The 17,580-nt window shown below is 36.6% G+C and overlaps 1 protein-coding gene across 2 annotated transcripts in view; it reads right to left on the reverse strand.

Annotated features, from left to right (window-relative positions):
* LOC115424328 (oxysterol-binding protein-related protein 7-like) overlaps positions 1-13,175 on the reverse strand; it is a 30,003-nt gene extending 16,828 nt beyond the window's left edge. Inside the window, exons 1-11 of one of the 2 annotated variants that reach the window (XM_030141523.1) lie at positions 13,008-13,175; positions 10,263-10,479; positions 9,410-9,553; positions 9,248-9,301; positions 7,824-7,937; positions 7,527-7,694; positions 5,828-5,969; positions 5,459-5,577; positions 3,890-3,973; positions 2,698-2,848; positions 1,802-1,935 (exon numbers count right to left, since the gene is read on the reverse strand). In XM_030141523.1, the coding sequence (XP_029997383.1) occupies positions 1,802-1,935; positions 2,698-2,848; positions 3,890-3,973; positions 5,459-5,577; positions 5,828-5,969; positions 7,527-7,694; positions 7,824-7,937; positions 9,248-9,301; positions 9,410-9,553; positions 10,263-10,400 (1,248 nt within the window). In that variant the 5' untranslated portion in view covers positions 10,401-10,479; positions 13,008-13,175. The remainder of the gene's footprint in view (positions 1-1,801; positions 1,936-2,697; positions 2,849-3,889; positions 3,974-5,458; positions 5,578-5,827; positions 5,970-7,526; positions 7,695-7,823; positions 7,938-9,247; positions 9,302-9,409; positions 9,554-10,262; positions 10,480-13,007) is intronic. The other variant, XM_030141524.1, reaches the window with a different exon arrangement.
* Between the last annotated feature and the right edge of the window lie 4,405 nt (positions 13,176-17,580).

Consider the following 17,580-nt stretch of genomic DNA (forward strand, 5'->3'; position numbering starts at 1 on the left):
GATGTAAATATGCCAGATTTTTGTGAAAAAGCTCATTTGCATCCATAGTCCTTAGGCAGGTAACAGAAAACATCACAATTAAAACTTAAAAGAAGAATAAAAAAAAACCCACCACAATACAAGCCCAACACATTGAAAATATAATACATTAAGCGGTTAAAATGCTGCTATTTTATTGGTCCGACCCACTTGAGATCAAAATTGGGGTAAAATGAGTTGGACAACCTTGACTGTTAATCAGAATCATCTTTATTTGTCAAGTATGTGAACACATCCATCCAAAAGCTCTATATACCAGAGGTGTCAAACTCATTTTAGCTCAGGGGCCACATTATGACAATATTTACGATCTATCCTTTCACTTACAAAATGTGAATAACTTGAAAAAACTGAAATTGCTCAAGTGAAATTTTAACAATATTATGAGTCAACTTATTTCTACATGTGAATTGCACACAATGTTTCACAAACATTGGAAAACAGGCATAATATTATTAAAATTTTGAAGTTTGGAACTAAAATATGAATTTCTACAATATTATGTCTAAGCTAATTATTAACACAATTTACAGATCACAGTGGATCTACTAATGCACAAAACATTTAGTAAGAGGAAGAATTTTGTTAAAATTGCACTTAATTTTCAGGTTGTTCACATTTATTGTTAAAGTGTTGTTATGCTATTATTTTACAAGAGATCACATTGGTCTGTATGTGGCCCCTAAACTTAAATTATTTTGATACCCTTGACTGTTAATGTCTTCAGTGTCATTTTTTCACTTCATAAATTCATTTGGATTGAAACCTTTGGACGGCCGGTTTTGGCCCACGGGAAGCATGTTTGGCATCCATGCTATACACATAAAAACTCTACATACATAGAAACCAGTGGCGGCTGCTCGTCTTTCAGAGAGGGGAAGCTCATTGTCGGCTTACATTAAAAAAAAAAAAAAAAAGTCAAGTTATTTAAACGTAAATTTGGCCCTCCTTATGTTAAATTGAAACAAGGAAGTCCAATGAGTGCGTTTTATTTACAGTGGAAGAAATGAACAAGTAATTTCGTAGTGGTTTCTCTCTTGATTTCACAGCAGAATGTGCGACGGTATTAAACTGAACTCTTTCAAGTGAAGGAGTAGATCTCAAACTAGCTGTCAATCAAACGGGATTCAGCCTTTCGACTGATCCTCCAATCAGCACTTGGAATCCCGGCATCCAGCCTGGCCGAGCTCCGCCCACAGCTCCATTCACCCCCAGAGACGCCGAGCGTCCGGGGGCGGGACAACATTGTGGCATTTATCCAATTACTGTCCAGTTTTGAGGCAATGAGAAACTGTTCCACTCAGTTCCATAGAAGTGCATGGACGCTGAGCGTCTACGGACAAATGCACTGAGCAGAGATTGAATGAGAAAACAGCGCAACGGGAATGTATGAGAAGTGAACAACATCGAGTCTGTTGATTTGTGATAAAGCTGATTCTGAACGAACTCATCTTTGAGATGAACGTGTTCTAACACATTTGTGGTCAATAAAATGTCAACACAACCGAACATATTTGACCATTTAATTTTCGTAATTTTAGGGGAAGCTGAGCTTCCCTTGCAGTCTATGAGAAATCGCCTCTGATATAAACTCTACATTCATAAGGACACACCATCAACCTCTGAACAGTTTAGTGCAATTTTTTGTGCGAGTGTTCCTTCTGCTTGTACGACCCCTCATACTCTGTTGTCTGATGTGTGGCGTCTCTAGGGTTGGTTTTTGTGGAGGTTTTTTTGTGTGAGCTCTGTGTTTGTGTGTTACCTCAGATAAGGTGCTGCACAGCGTGGCCAGCTGCTGGGTGGTGTTCTGCCTCAGGTCAGGGGCCGTCCACGCCTGGCGAAGGCGCTCCCTTTCCAGTGTCAGCACGTCATGAATGGACTTTAGAGACGTGTGGACTGCAAAACAACACCAAATTCAGAAACACTACATTTAGCTAATGAACAAAATAACTGATCTATCCCCCCCCCCCCATTTTCTTCTGGGAATCAGAAAACTCACTGGGATTGTTTTCAGTGATTCCGCCACATAAAACATGCATTTTTGAGCATTTAAAAACCATAAAGTGGCTTATACCACTGAAACTGGCTGATCCTGAGAGACCCAGATAAGTCCAAGTTTCTGCTTCTTTTTTTGTCCTTTCTTTGTGTTAAAAATGGTCTTGAGTGAAACAGCATAACTTTTTAATGAATGTCTTTTGTGACGGACAGCTTCTTTTCCCCAGTAAAGCTATGTAACTCTGGCTCAAAAACTCAGAGCCAGGTCTCAGGAAGTTAAGTCACGAATAACAGAAAAAAGCAACAACAACAGAAATAAGGGTAAAGTTTAGTCAGTACATAAAGAGTATAGTAATGTAAAGGTTTTGGCTTTTTGCGTTAAATAACTGCCTCGAATAGAAACAGCATGATGCAACAGTATTTTTTTTTGTTTGTTTTTATTTCATGGAATGTCCTTTGCAGTGGACAGCAAAGTAAAGCTGTGAAACTCTTGTACCTTAAGAGGACAAAAACACATTACTGGGACTCAGGAAGATAATGTTAAAAATGTGGAATAATCAAATCCAGTAATTGGTGTTTGGTCCCTAGAATATTATGGATTGTGATGATCCTTGTAAATAAAAGTAATGCATTAATTCCAGACGGCTGCTGGGTGGTCCATACCCCTCTGGGACACAGTGCAGATCTCCTGGTGAAGCTTCTTTGCCTCCGGTGAGGTGACCTGAGGGTTGGACAGCTGAGAATAGACGTACGCTGGGATAGATGAAACGGACCCCCCCAGACTGGGAGTGGCACTCAGGTGACTGGAGGTGAACTGGACAAGAGACAGGAGAGAGGATGAAGGTGTGTTTAGGCTGTCAGACAAATAACTGACTAATGATTGGTCATTTTTCTGCTCATTTTATGCATCCCACAGCATAAACCAAACAGATCATTTAATACACATACAGTACACATAATGAAGAGTCATTTACTAGCATTGGACACTGGAAAAAATTAACTAAATGGAATTGTTTGTCATTTAGAATTTGGTAACAAAAATTACCCTAAGCAGAGTTGAGAATAAATCTAGTCTGCCACATTTTCCTTGATAAACAATAATAACGACAATTATCCTTGTCAGTGTTTGAGCCCCTGCGAATGTGTAGTGGTGAATTAAACGACAGAGAAAAACCACAACTATGAAAAACAAAAAAAAAAGAAAACAAAGAAAAACTCAAAACAAAAAACAAAAAAAAAAGAAAAACAAAGAAAAATTATGGAAAATGACAAAAATAAAGACTATTAAAACTGAGAAAAAGACAAAAAATTTTAAGAGACAAATGATGGGGGAAAAAAGAAAAGACAAAAATGATGGAGAACAATTAAAAAGAAAAAAGTGATGAAAAAGAACATGACGAAAATAAACAAAATTGTGGAAAATGACAAAAATGAAGACTATTAAAAGGAGAAAAAACACAAAAGACAAAAACTTTAAAAGAATCTATGGGAAAAAAGGAAAAGAAAAAATGATGGGAAATGATTAAAAAGAAGAAAGTGAAAGTGGAAAACAAAGAACATGACAAAAATAAAGAAAAATTGTAGAAAATGAAGAAAATTATTTAAAAAAGACAAATGATGAAAAAGACAAAAACTTAAAAAAAATCATGGGGGAGGACAAAAATGATGGAAAACAAATAAAAAGCTGAAATTGAAAATGAAGAAAACGATAAATGACGAACATCATTAAATAGAAAACATCTGGTGATATTTTCTATTTTCTTCTGGTTTTGAAGTTAAATGTAAAATGGTGTGGAAACAGTGACGATCATTTCTGTCTTGATGTTGATGTCAGATGTTGTTCAGTTCAACGCACCATTCCACCCATCGCTTCAACACGGGACAGAGTCCTGGAATGACCAAACACTGACTTCTTCTTTGGTTTTTCCAGGGACAGATTCTAAAGTACAAGAACATAAAACACAGTTACATATAAATCTTATTGATCTCCAGAGGAGAATCAATAACCACTGACTCAAGAAAAGAAAGCCAAGTAAAAAATAAGAATTAAACACCAGTTTATCGTTATTATGTAAAGTTATTTGATGACGAGAATGGGGGTGGGATTAAATACGTTTTTCTTCTTCCGACACCTTTTTGACTTTAAATGTTTTTTTGAATTTGCCTGTTTTCTGTAAATGCTCAAAATAAAAGAAATAAATGAAAAAACGAATGAAATCTCCAGTGTAACTTCTTATTTTCTACAGTCAAATGCGTCTGTACACTCATAATCAAAAGCCTCTCTATAGTAATTTGTACGTCATCCTTCAGTTTCCTTATCCATCAAACTTTGGATATTTTGTAGAAGTAAACGTAACCCTGATCACAGTGGTGTTTTTTCCGTTGGTGCTGGACTGGTTCAACTGTGCACACACATCCTGCCTCTTCTTAAACAACTGACTGTGATATTAGTCCAAAAACTGTTGAGATCCAAGTTTTTGAAAATGTTTAAAAATAAATACATTTCTTTGACCCAGAAATGCAAACTTCTCTTCTGGACGTGTATCTCACCTCCAACCTCAAACACCTGGTGTCATTCATTTGTGTACGATGCAGAAATGACTGAAGGTAAAGACTGAACAGACTCTACAGGTTCTGTGTCTAAAATCCCAAACTTAGGTGCATATTGTGAATGTGTTGTGTACATGTCCAAAGACAGCTCAGAAAACTTACATTTTAAAGGTGCAGGAGACTTTTGTGACCAATTTTTCATCAAATCTGTAAAACCTCAGTCATAGCCTAAGTATCACGAATCTGTAAGTCTTTCTATGATTACTCACCAGAATCTCTTGCGTCACGGTGAACAATTTCGCAGTGCCATCCACCATAAACAAACTGTGTGTTTACAAACCAAGCCGGGAGGTAACATGGGCATCTTCAGAATTTTGTCACGACGTGCATTGTGGGAAAAGGAGGCTCACGCAGCTGCCTGACAGCAGCAGCTGCTAAAGACATGACATGGAAACGGCAGGAGCTCCCTTCCCTTTATGCATATTCCTCCAGCCTTTTCTGCGTTGCAGCCGTTTCTGCATCCTGTTTGTTTCATCCATTTAATATCATGGGTGCGCTGCCGTTGCAGGTGGCTGCGTGAACCTCCCTTTCCCATAATGCACGTCGCGACAAAGTCTCCTGCACCTTTAATGTCAGGTTTTGTTCAGACTAAATCTATTTACGTGACCTGTACCAAATTAATACTGTTTTATTCAGATTAATTGAAAAATTAACCGCACTGGAAAGCAGGACCTTCTCATGTGATTTTCCCACACAGAAAACTACAAATAGATGACTTATGAAGTACTGCTTCTGAATCCTATTTACACATTTATCTACAATGTACAAACATTTTTTAAATGGTTATAAAATTGCACATGTGCCGAGTATTCACCTGCATGCTGATTCGCATCTCCAGATCTGTGTCGGTGATGGGCAGGCCTCCCTCCAGCCAATGGAGGCGCTGGATGAGCTGGGCCAGTTCAGTCAGCTCCACCTGACAACGGGCTATCTCTGGTGTACACAGGGTCAAAGGTCAGGGGTCAGATCAAGAGTACACACAACTATTTAATGAAAAATTATTTCAGTTTCAGTTATTCAGTAAACTGATTATCTTTGGGTTGGGACCAAATGCGACATCTGAGGATGTCATCAACTGCACAGACCGAACAGTGATGAGACCGTAATCATATAATCACAACCATCCATCTCCTGAATATCATTACATGTCCTTATCTTCACTTTATTGTTGTTAGATTCTTACCATTTGAAGTTGCGTCGATGTCATCGGTCTGCCGGAGCCAGGCTGACACTTTGCTGTTCACCCCCAAGTTGGAGGCGGCGGCTGGGGCGGGGCTCGCTGTCTCTGTTTGGTATACAGACGCCGAGCTGGCATAGTGGGGGGGCTGGAACCAAGCACATTTCAGCTCAAGTTCTAATCAAAGCCAATGACATTCTGAACCTTATGACACATCTGAAGCTGTACATCCTATATAAACAACCCTTTTATGGACTTTCTACAATTATGTATAAAGTGTATGTATAAGATTTGGAGCTGGGCAAAGTCAAGGGAAGGTTAACGTCTGGTCAAAAAAAATGTAATTACAATAATCTACACCAAACTTATATTTTTGGGGAGGTAATTACTCTTATTTTCAGGAAAATGTATTTTGAAATGAGAAAAAATTTGTGAAAAAAAAAATGTGAGGAGTTTTACGAGTTTGAACGTTTGGAAAGTGACAGTTTTGTGCCGTCATTTTGGGTCAATTTTATAAACTCTCATAATTAAACTAAATTTATTCCAAATACATTGATATTTGACCATTGAATTATTTGTCATATTCTAAACACAGAGTTTAAAATTAATAAATGCATACAGGGTGGGGAAGCTAAATTTACAATGAGCATTTAGTTGTTTTTTCTCTGCAGGCACTACGTCAATTGTTTTGAAACCAAACATATATTGATGTCATAATCATACCTAACACTATTATCCATACCTTTTCAGAAACTTTTGCCCATATGAGTAATCAGGAAAGCAAATGTCAAAGAGTGTGTGATTTGCTGAATGCACTCGTCACACCAAAGGAGATTTCAAAAATAGTTGGAGTGTCCATAAAGACTGTTTATAATGGAAAGAAGAGAATGACTATGAGCAAAACTATTACGAGAAAGTCTGGAAGATACTATTAAAGAAGAATGGGAGAAGATGTCACCTGAATATTTGAGGAACACGTGCGCAAGTTGCAGGAAGTGTGTGAAGGCAGTTATTGAGAAAGAAGGAGGACACATAGAATAAAAACATTTTCTATTGTGAAAATTTTCTTGTGGCAAATAAATTCTCATGACTTTCAATAAACTAATTGGTCATACACTGTCTTTCAATCCCTGCCTCAAAATATTGTAAATTTTGCTTCCCCACCCTGTATATCTATGCAAAATACATTTGAATATAATGTTAATATTATTTGTATGTTGTAAATATTGAAAAAAAAAAAAAAATGTATATGATATTGATAACTGAAAAAAAAAAAAAAAATCTGATATTTACTTTTGTTGTCCATCCATGACGCTGCCATTTGTCAAAACTCTTGTTTTGTTTTTTATTATTAGGTTGTAAAATAGAAGGTTTAAGGTATACATTGAATACATTTTAGGATGAAAATGTCAGACGAACTTCACTTTTGAGAACTTTGTAATTCTTGCAAAAAATAGACGTTAATTTTTTGTCCAATCCGTGACGCAGTAGTTTTTGAGATTTTTCTTTAAAAAATATTTGAAACTAAATTTTGCCCTTTGAGTATGTTTAAGATGGCATTTAGACCCTTCCAATTATGTGTAATATTTGTCTTAAACTTGTCTGGTTCAAAAGTTATGAATCAAAAAGTAGTGGGCGGTCCATCTGTGACGCCCTCGACCTCGCCCGGCTGGTAATATTTAGCTCAGCATGAATCCCTACTCACAATGGATCTGTTGGTTTGTGCGTAACTAGTCATGCTTGGCAGTGTGCTCTGGCCCAAGGACAGAGCATGAAGGACACCACGATGGACACTCATTGCCTCATTTTTCCTGAAAACACGATGGGCACACAGCTTGGTCAACCAGATGTAGAAGATATCATGGCTCTTTGCCTAAGATGGAGTGAAAAGGTAGAGAAGACAGATGTGAGAAAAGATCACATAAGAAAATGAGTTAGATCAACAGGATTTATCAGTAGTGTTGATCAGACTGATCAGCTGTTCAGGAGTTTACCAGGTTACCTTCAGGTGGTAGAGGTTATCCCCAGCGTCCAGGTCTATGCGCTTGGACTTCTTGTTGATGGACATAACAGCCAGGCTGACGTCCAGAGAGCCATGAAGCTTTCCTCTTTGAATCTAAAATACACGTTTAGAGGAGGTTTTTCAATCCATTTTTATTTCCACAAGTTTAATAATAAGAATATTTTACGAATTTACTTCCAACTTCATTCTATTTAAACTGGAAACATATGAAGTATATAAAAATCTGGATTTTAAGCCCCAGAGAGAAAACATTTGACTATTGTTTCACTATTTACCCATTCAAAATCAACAGTGTGATAAGCTGTCCAGTAGACACCTGTACTATCTGTACGGTCGTACGGCTGAGGATGCAGACTGGCAGCCGCTCCTCTGTCAGCCAGCTGTGGTTACACATGTAGTTTAGCACCACCAGTATGTGAATATGAGAGTGGATGAATAATGGATCCAGTGTATGCACTTTTAGTACATGTGAAGAGAAAAGCGCTATAGAAATCTAATCCATTACTATTATACAAGTCAAATCTCACCCAACAGTAACTTTCAATGACGTGTGTGCAACAGGGCTGCAACAAGTGATCAGCCACTAATTTATTCATCGACAGGTCATTTTTTTAAAGAAAAACTTTGATGCTATTGTTGATTGCAATTCTTGAGTATTTACTTGTTTCTTTAACGAGTTTTGTTAGGCATTGTAATTGTTATGCACAAAATACACTTTTTTTTTTAAAGAAAAAAAAAGTGTAATTGTTGCTGTAAGATTTGTTAAACACTTAAACTTTGTTATGCATTCTAGTTGTTGTACTAACTTTTCTTGTTAACCTCCTATGTTCTTTGTCCACATTTGTGGACAAAAGTTCCACAGCTGTATCTTTCAATAAATAAATAAGCCATTACAAAGGATATTCAGGAAAAAAAAAAAAAAAAAACACTGAAAATGTATTTGAAAAAAAAAAAAAAAAAGGATCAGTGTGATGCTGTTTTCAGTCTAGACAATTTTAATCATTAAAAAAAACAAAAAACAAAAAACAAAAAAAAACAACAACAAACAAACAGAAATTTGTGTTCTCCGGGGTCTAACTAGGTTAAAGGAAAGAAGATGGATTTTATTGCTGCAGTAAATATAAATAAGAGCCTTTTTTTTGCAGTTCATAATCTGACTAGTTGTTACAGTGGTCGATGACTTGTTGACTATTGACATTGTCATTAGTTGCAGCCTTAGTACGTTTTACATATTTGATAATAATGAAGTTTCATTTTATTTAAAAAAAAAAAAAAAAAGTCAGTACTGTAATAACCAGTCCTAGCTTGCTGTCACAAATGTAGAGTTCAATAAACAACACAGAAGAGTTCAGAAAATAAGTGTTTTTGGATCAGGAAAACCAGGTGCACTGTGAGTGACTTACATCTTGCTGTGTCTTTGAGTACTTCAGAATTCCCTTCTCCAGCAGAAAGTATCTCTGAAAAGAACCAATGGCAGAACAGGAAGGATAGTGTGGTTACTTGAACTGCATAACACTGACGGCTTTGAAGTGCAGTGGAAGTGTTATGTAACAGGGCGTGCTCACCTTGTGCCAGCCTTTGAGCGGGTACTTCCTCCTCTTCATTAAGTAGCCCTCACAGATCCCAGGGATGCTGAGGTCCAGGGAGGAGCCAGGAAGTGAACTCAGATCCAGATGCTGCAGGTCATCAATCACCTCCCAGTGACGAGACTGACCAAGAGAAACAACACATTAACGATTACTAAAAAGAGAGCAGTGTTAAACTATTGTGTAGTTAAAGACTTCACTTCCTAAATATGCTCAGTGACAGAACCAATGAAATTAACTTCTATGAAAGTTTAAAGGAATCCTGTCATCTGTAGAATTTTCCAGTTGATTAATCATAATAAACATTAACACTTAACATTTTTTTTTGTATTTCACCAACTTGAGTCATACAAAAAAATACCAGTAACTGCCAATAACTCATGTATTTTTTTTTAAAAGTCTTTCAATGCCATGTTTGTAATTTAAACAAACCACATTTTTTGATGCAAAAAACACAAGTAGTATTTTTGTGTGTAATATGTGTAATATTTTTTTTTTTCCCCAATATACGACATAACAATTGGATTACTTTTTTTTTACAGCCTGGCATATGTCAATGATTAACAGCAACAGTGGTTAATATGCATTATTATTTTTAGTGCTAGGTCAAATATTAATTGCTAAAATGTGTACTTTTTTTTTTTTTTTTTACTTATGTCGCAGCAGGGTGTTGTTGTGTAGGAATTTTCCATCGTTTACAATCTGCTGATTTTAGTGGCTGGGTCAGAATTTTAAAAATCTTTCAAAAATTAACAACTTTTGAACTCTGACCTAAAACAAGTTATGAACAGAGTAGAATAGAGTACACAGTACGGCTCTGGAGTCTATTTACTTGTTTGGAGTGTTTGGATGAACCGGTGCTGCTGCTTCGTGAGTGTCCAGGTTTGAAGCCACTTGCTGGGGATTTGTCATAGACGCTGAGCACTGATTGGCTGCTGCTCAGTGGGGGCGGGCACACTTGTGGGTCCATTTTTTTTTTTGGCAACGTGAAGGCAGCAAAAGCAAGGACCTTCAGAGTAGACTGTGTTTCATGGCACTGAACACAGAACCTGGGACAAAAACAGTAATTATTAGCAAATATGAAAGAAATAGGAAATTAAATAAAACATGACACCTTTTTTTATATTCAAGAAAGGAAAAACAATATATGATGCATTTTAGATGCAGTGTCTTGAATTGGTTTTCTTAGTTTAACCAACACTTCCCTCCCACATACATACAACTACCCCTAAACATGGAACAAAATAAAACAAAAAAAAAAAAAAAAGGGGGGGGTGGGTGGGCACACAATATAAATCATGATATGGGTAAATTAAAAAAGGGACACTTTCACATGTTATTTCTAGCTTACAGGGTATATGATGCTACGGGAGGGTGTTGAGCCTATCAAAAACAAAACTAGAAAAGGACTCTGAGAGCACAGACCCCCCCCAATCACCACCACAATTTAACCATTTGTTCCTTGTGCCAGTATCAACATTTCCTGAAAATTTCATCCAAATCCGTCCATAACTTTTTGAGTTATCCTGCTAACAGACAGACAGACAACCCCCGATGAAAACATAACCTCCGCCGTTCCTTGGCGGAGATTATTAAGGGGTCCCATAACTTATGGAACTTTCCAATTGATCCTCTTTTGAAATACTTTATTTTTCTTGATTTTAGGAAAAACATCAAATCGCTACGCCAAACAGATGCTTTTGGTGGGTCTGGAGATTTCCACTCTAGAGCTATTCTCTGAAGATATTACACCTTAACATATTTTAAACACAGGTTTTTGTTTCTTCCTATAATTATTGATATGTCGGTCATTTTAATTTAACATATATATTCCATTGTGGACAGTGCAAAATTGTAATTAATGTAATCAAAAGCAGTATTCTTTATTAAATCCATGTTTTTTTTTTATTTTAGACTGCTATGTACAGCTAAAATTGTATATGTTTAGTTAAATATATAATTCTATTTGAAGTCCTGCATGTTAGATTCAACCATAAGAGTGTGTTTTCCATATAAAGAGATGATTTCTGTTTGGCTCTTTTCCCAAATCATATCACCATAACATTGTCTTTTTCGATAAGATGAAAATGTTGATAGATTTTCATTGGTTTTCCCCACATTTCCTCATTGTTTGGCATTTACTAATCACCTTACTTTCTTTTGTTAATGTTGCTGACAAAACCCCATGACTGTAATTTGGAATAATTAACACTGTGAGGAATCACGAAAACATTTGAACACATCTATATATAAATCCGTCTTTGGTAACTTAAGTGGTAAAAGATGTTATCTATAGGAAAAGGCAGAGGACGATGAAATGCATAATTAAGAGGAAATCAGTTGTTGCTCCTAAAAACCCCCCAAAAAACTAAACATCCCCCACCCCTTCCTCTCCAACTGCAGACATTCCTATTGTCGTTTGACAGGTGGAATCTGCCCGTAAAAGGAAGTGTTCCATGTTGAAATTCCACCTCCAAGTTTCAAGCAGCCAGACCGGATTCTGAAGGTTGACAGTCATTTATCACATGATAGATTTAAAATATTGTTTTCCAATTTGTCAAACTGCATCATGTCTGTCTGAATAAAAGAATCCCCACCACTCTCCTTCTCCAAATGTTGTTCTGCACAGAAGATCAGCTAAATTCTTATTCTGAAAATGAACTGAATATTTAAAAAAAAAAAAGGGGTTTTAACCTTCAGATACTTTGATTATCCATTAGAAAACTCTGGTAAATTCTACATGTGCAAAAGAACATTTCACTTATTTTTCCAGACATCACAATGTCTCTATTTGAGTATTTTTATACTAAAATAAGCTCCTCCTACCATTAATCCATTAGCCAAGACAAACTAAAACTAGCAGTTAATTGTTATTCAACTACAAAACTGGAAATCTGCAAAGAACAATATACAACAAAATGAAATTTGAAGAACTGAAGGGTTGTAGTCAAATCTCTTAAGCATTTCCTTGGTGAATTGTTTGCTCTAGAAAATCCTGGAAAATGGTGAAAAACCATCAGTGTATTCCAAAGGCCAAAATGGCACACTCAAATATCTTATTGTATTCATGACCTGACGACTTTCTGAGACTACCCAACTTTTAAAAGGATCGAATCAGAAAATGTGAATTGATAATCAAATAGTTGTCAGTTCATGTGACATTTAATCTAAGAATTAGTCAGTCACTGCACTTGTTGCACTGTTGGTTCTACCTTAATGGTTCATGTTGCACAAAAACAGAATATTTTTTAATAATATGGAACCTTTGATAAATGGTTCTTTTTCTACCAAGTCAGATTTATGACACACATTCTTTGACCTGATGTTTTTCAGCTTTGATAAATCAAAGTTTTCATGATAGTATTCATGAAAAACTCAAACGATACAAAGAAACTCAGCTAAAACTAGTCAAAATACAACAACTGAAACTATCTATGCACTCAAACTTATTAAAGCTACAGTGAAATCAAAAATTAAATGAAAAGGCTACAGACTGGATGTACCAGTGACAAAAAGCCCAAACATGTGATGAGTCAGACCTCAGTGACACACAGTAAATGAAGGGAATGAAACCCACCTGTGTCAGCCTGATGTCCCAGCTGCTGCTCCAGGACGTGTCCACAGAAAAGTCCTACAACTGTCCCTGCACTCGCAAAGAAAAACTCTGTAGGTTTCCTGTAAAACATGAACAGCACAAACCTCCCTTTCCCTTTGCTCCTCTGACTTCCACTGAGACTAAAGCCACACCTGAGTGATGAGGTGCTTGTCAGACTGGTGCATATCAAAGAGCTGACGGTATCGGGGCGGAGCTCAGAGCAGAGTATGTTCCAAACCCCACCAAACAGGCCCGCCTGCTCTGTCCACCAGAGGATGATGACACCTGCAACTCACTCTCCTTTCACAAAAACATTTCATGTATTTACATGACCTATATCAGGGGTGTCAAATATATGGCCCGCGGGCCGAAACCAGCCCGCCAAAGGGTCCAGTCTGGCCTGTGGGATGAATTTGTAAAATGCAAAAATTACACTGAAGATATGAAATGTGAAAGTCACAGAAAGTTTTTCTTTGCAAATGCAGAGGATGGTTGAAGGACTGTAGCAGCTTGGACATCAGGCCGACACAGGTGTGTTTCATTCCCTTCATTTACTGTGTGTCACAAAGGTCTGACTCATCACATATTTGTGTATTTTGTCACTGGTACATCCAGTCTTTAGCCTTTTGATTACCTCTGCCAAGGAAGTTATGTTTTTGCCAGGGTTTGTTTGTTTGTTTGTTTGTTTGTTTGTTTGTTTGTTTGTTGGTTAGTTAGCAAGATAACTCAAAAAGTTATGGACGGATTTTCATGAAATTTTCAGGAAATGTTGATAGTGGCACAAGGAACCAATGATTAAATTTTGGTGGTAATCGGGGGGCAGATCTGCCTTGGCGGAGGTCTGCGCTGTCCGAGTGCTTTTCTAGTTTACTTTTTGATATTAGTTAGAGTGCGTAGATAATTTCAGTTTTTATATTTTGACTAGTTTTAGCTGAGCTTCTTTGTATTGTTTGAGTTCATATATACATGAGTGTGTGCATAGATAGATAGATAGATAGATAGATAGATAGATAGATAGATAGATAGATAGATAGATAGATAGATAGGTTGTTTCCATTGATGCCAACTCAGACACTTTGTTGGTATATTTAGTGGATTTTTCAGACCCCTCTACAGACTATTTATCAAAAAAGCAAATAGTGACAAGTGCATCAATTTTTTCTGGTTTTTGGAGACTCTGATGTGAAAGCACGTATCATTCTTTGTCTAAAACAAATCGCTGCACTGAATATAAATCAGTTCCACTGTCACTGACAGTTTTCTCTATTGTCTCTTTTCGGTCCATTTAGATTGTTAATGTAAACTGAAAATTAAAAATGTTATGATTAAAAATGTTCAGGTTTTACTGTGATTTATTGCAAGCTCCAAAGTGGACCATAAGGTTAAAAACCAAACCAAACTGAAGACAATCAAGCTAAAAATAATAAACAAACAAACAAATAAATAAATAACCTCAGTAACTCCTCTAGAGTGTCTCTTTTGGGTCCCTTTAGCCGGTACGACATTTAAAAAACAAGAATTGACAGAGTGTAGTTCTAAACATATTTAGGGTGTTTTTATACTCACTTTTTGTGTCAAACACAATGTTATTCTTCTCTCCTACATTGTTCATTACAATTACATGAACATTTGCAATTATGCAAATTAAGTGGTTATGTCATTTAGCAACTTCTGTGACTTTTTGAACAGATGATAGATACTTTCCTTATTCTCCTTATGGCACAGTAGCCTAATGGATAAGGCATCCCCCTCAGACCCTGGGGTCTGTGGGTTCAAGTCCCATCTGGGTCAGTTCTATGTCAAGTCAGATGTTTCCTTTCCTCTACCTTTCCCCAAGGGTTCTATCTAATCAGCTGAGAAGTTGGCAACATGGGTTGTTTGCTTCATATTTTACATAAAAGCAGCTGGTTATGTATTTCCTGATGACCCTGAATGAAGGCCACAAGACAGAACCAGTTTGTCTAACTTTAGCGTTCTGTACAAGTGCTTCAGGAGTTCTTGACCTGTTGCAAATATTTCTGCTTCTTCATGCACCTTGGAGGTCGGAGAACTTGTGCCACAACCTTCTACTCAGTGACTGAAATCAGACAAGACTTTACATGAGTGATCAACAACAACAAATAACTGTTGATAATAGCTTTGTTGAACGAGGAATGAAACAACTGGCAGATGTAGGCCTAACAGGAAAATAAAAGGAGGGGTCTGACTACTAAAATAAAGTAAGTTGTGTATGGGGGGTACACAAAAATCATGGTTCAGTGTGTACCTTGGCTTTTGGGTACAATACAATTCAGTAAAATGCAGAAAAAATGACAAAAACACCAAATGCAAACACTTCAGCATCTTATTTATTTGAAACACAATTTACTTTTAACAGAAACAAATGAAAGCTAATCAGATGAGATGAACAGAAGAAGGAATAAGAATATCTTGTTAGGTCTTTGGATGTCAGAATGGTAAAATCCTACTATATAATGCACGTTCTGTGTCTGCCTGTTCGATCGATGTTGCAGCACAGGAGGGCGTTTGTACAGATTTTCCTCAGCCTTCACAGGCCTGATCACCGCCAAACTCGCCAAATGAATAGAAACATTAACTGACTATCTACTTGGCACAATTTTATGTCCATATTCAAATGCTGTGAGGTATGCTGGGCGATTTTAGCCTCTCATGCTATCGTACAATGGCACCACAGGTACAATGCCGCTAGTAAATAAAAATCATGTTCAGTTTTATATTATACCATTGTTGAAGAAGCTTTTTGAAGTTAAACAGGGACATTAAAAACCTGTACCCAGACAGACCGGACCCTCACCAGACCACTAACACATAACACACTGAACTGCTGTTTACAACAACTGGAGCTGATTGTCGTCTTTGACAAAGAGGAGCGCGCACTGAATAATGGCTCAGTCACTACACAACAGACTGTTTGATGCATCAGATACAGTCACTAATCAGCACACTCACAAATGGAGTATTCTTTTATCCATTTGACTCAGACTCCAGCTTCTGCAGGTAAAAGTCAGTAATTAGTGAAACTTCCATTTGGATTCAGTAAATCTTCAACTCTATGAATGTTTTCTTAATTAACTTTGCGTTATATTACAGACCTTCTAAATGTCCCAGAGGCTTTTATGGTCTTTTATCCTTTTTTCTGTCAAGATGAAATCAAACATCACATAACGCATACAATATTAGAAATAAATAAATGAATGCAATATGCTGATTCATACTGTGCAATATTTGTACCTTACCTACTGCAATACACAGCAACATAAAATGCAATATTCAAAGATTCAGATTCCAGATTCAAAGACTCAGAGTGTTTTATTGAAATGAGGTGATGACACGCGCATCCAGTCACTAAAAGGTGTGCAGGATCGCAAAAAACAGTGGATGAAAGAATCAGTTAAGGTCCACACAACCTGTGAGCTCCCAAAGAATTTTATTCACCACAAGTAGTGATGTTTGAGGTCATGACCCTTCATCTGACATGTCTGAGTCTTTGGGTGCTCACAGTTGTGCGGACCTTATCTGATTCTGTCATTCAAAGTGTTTTATTGTCATGTATACAGTAAAGAAACAGGGTTCCTTGTATAATGAAAATCTTACTTTGCCATTCACACTGAATGCAAAGAGAATTTAAGATGTATAAAAATAGAACTAGAATAATTTAACCAGGAAATTAAAACAAACAAAAGTGGCATTTAAGAATGGCATGGAAAAGTAGTAGTAGTAGTAGTAGTAGTTTATTTCAAGCACTTAGAATCATCAGATAAAGAATCATACAACATGGTCAAAAAAAGTAAATAAATACAAGTTTCTGCACTCGAAAAGGAGTGGGAAGAAGTATAACTTATTGACTCCCACCCCCTTTTCACAAACCAATAATCAAACTATATCCGCTTCCTTTGCTTTGTTAACACACATTTTCCTCTGTATATTTTTTACAATAACACAAAACATCCATTCACGACCATTCGTATACACTTTTTTAACCACCTCACACATAATCAGATTTGCATAATCAACTGTTTTAATATAAACTATAATATTTATATGCCCTTTAAATATTTACTCCAAATACAATGATCAATAAATATGATAGTATCTTCTTATCATGATAACCAATTAACTACAATAATATCTTATTTTGTGCGTACTTCTATAACGTTCTATATTTTGTTATTATAGTGGATTTATACATCCTTTTAAAATGCACAAATTGAAGTTTTTAAGTTTTGCTCCAGATTATTCCACAGATGGACCCCTCTGACAAAGATACACTGGCTTTTTATGTTTGTTCTACACTTAATTTTCTTGTAGAGTTCAGTTCCCCTTAAATTATAATTACTTTGCCTGGGCTCAAACATCTCCTGTAGACTGTAGGGGAGCCTATGGTCATGGGCTTTATACATCATAATAAGAGTATTAAGGTCAACAAGATCGTGTAGTTTTAGAGCATTTAATTTGACAAATAGGGGATTTGTTGGACCAAAGTACTGTGCTTGATTGACAAGTTGAATTCCCTTTTTTTGAAGTAAGAGGATGA

This window comes from Sphaeramia orbicularis, chromosome 8 (genome assembly GCF_902148855.1).
Source record: "Sphaeramia orbicularis chromosome 8, fSphaOr1.1, whole genome shotgun sequence".
Taxonomy (NCBI): Eukaryota; Metazoa; Chordata; class Actinopteri; order Kurtiformes; family Apogonidae; genus Sphaeramia; species Sphaeramia orbicularis.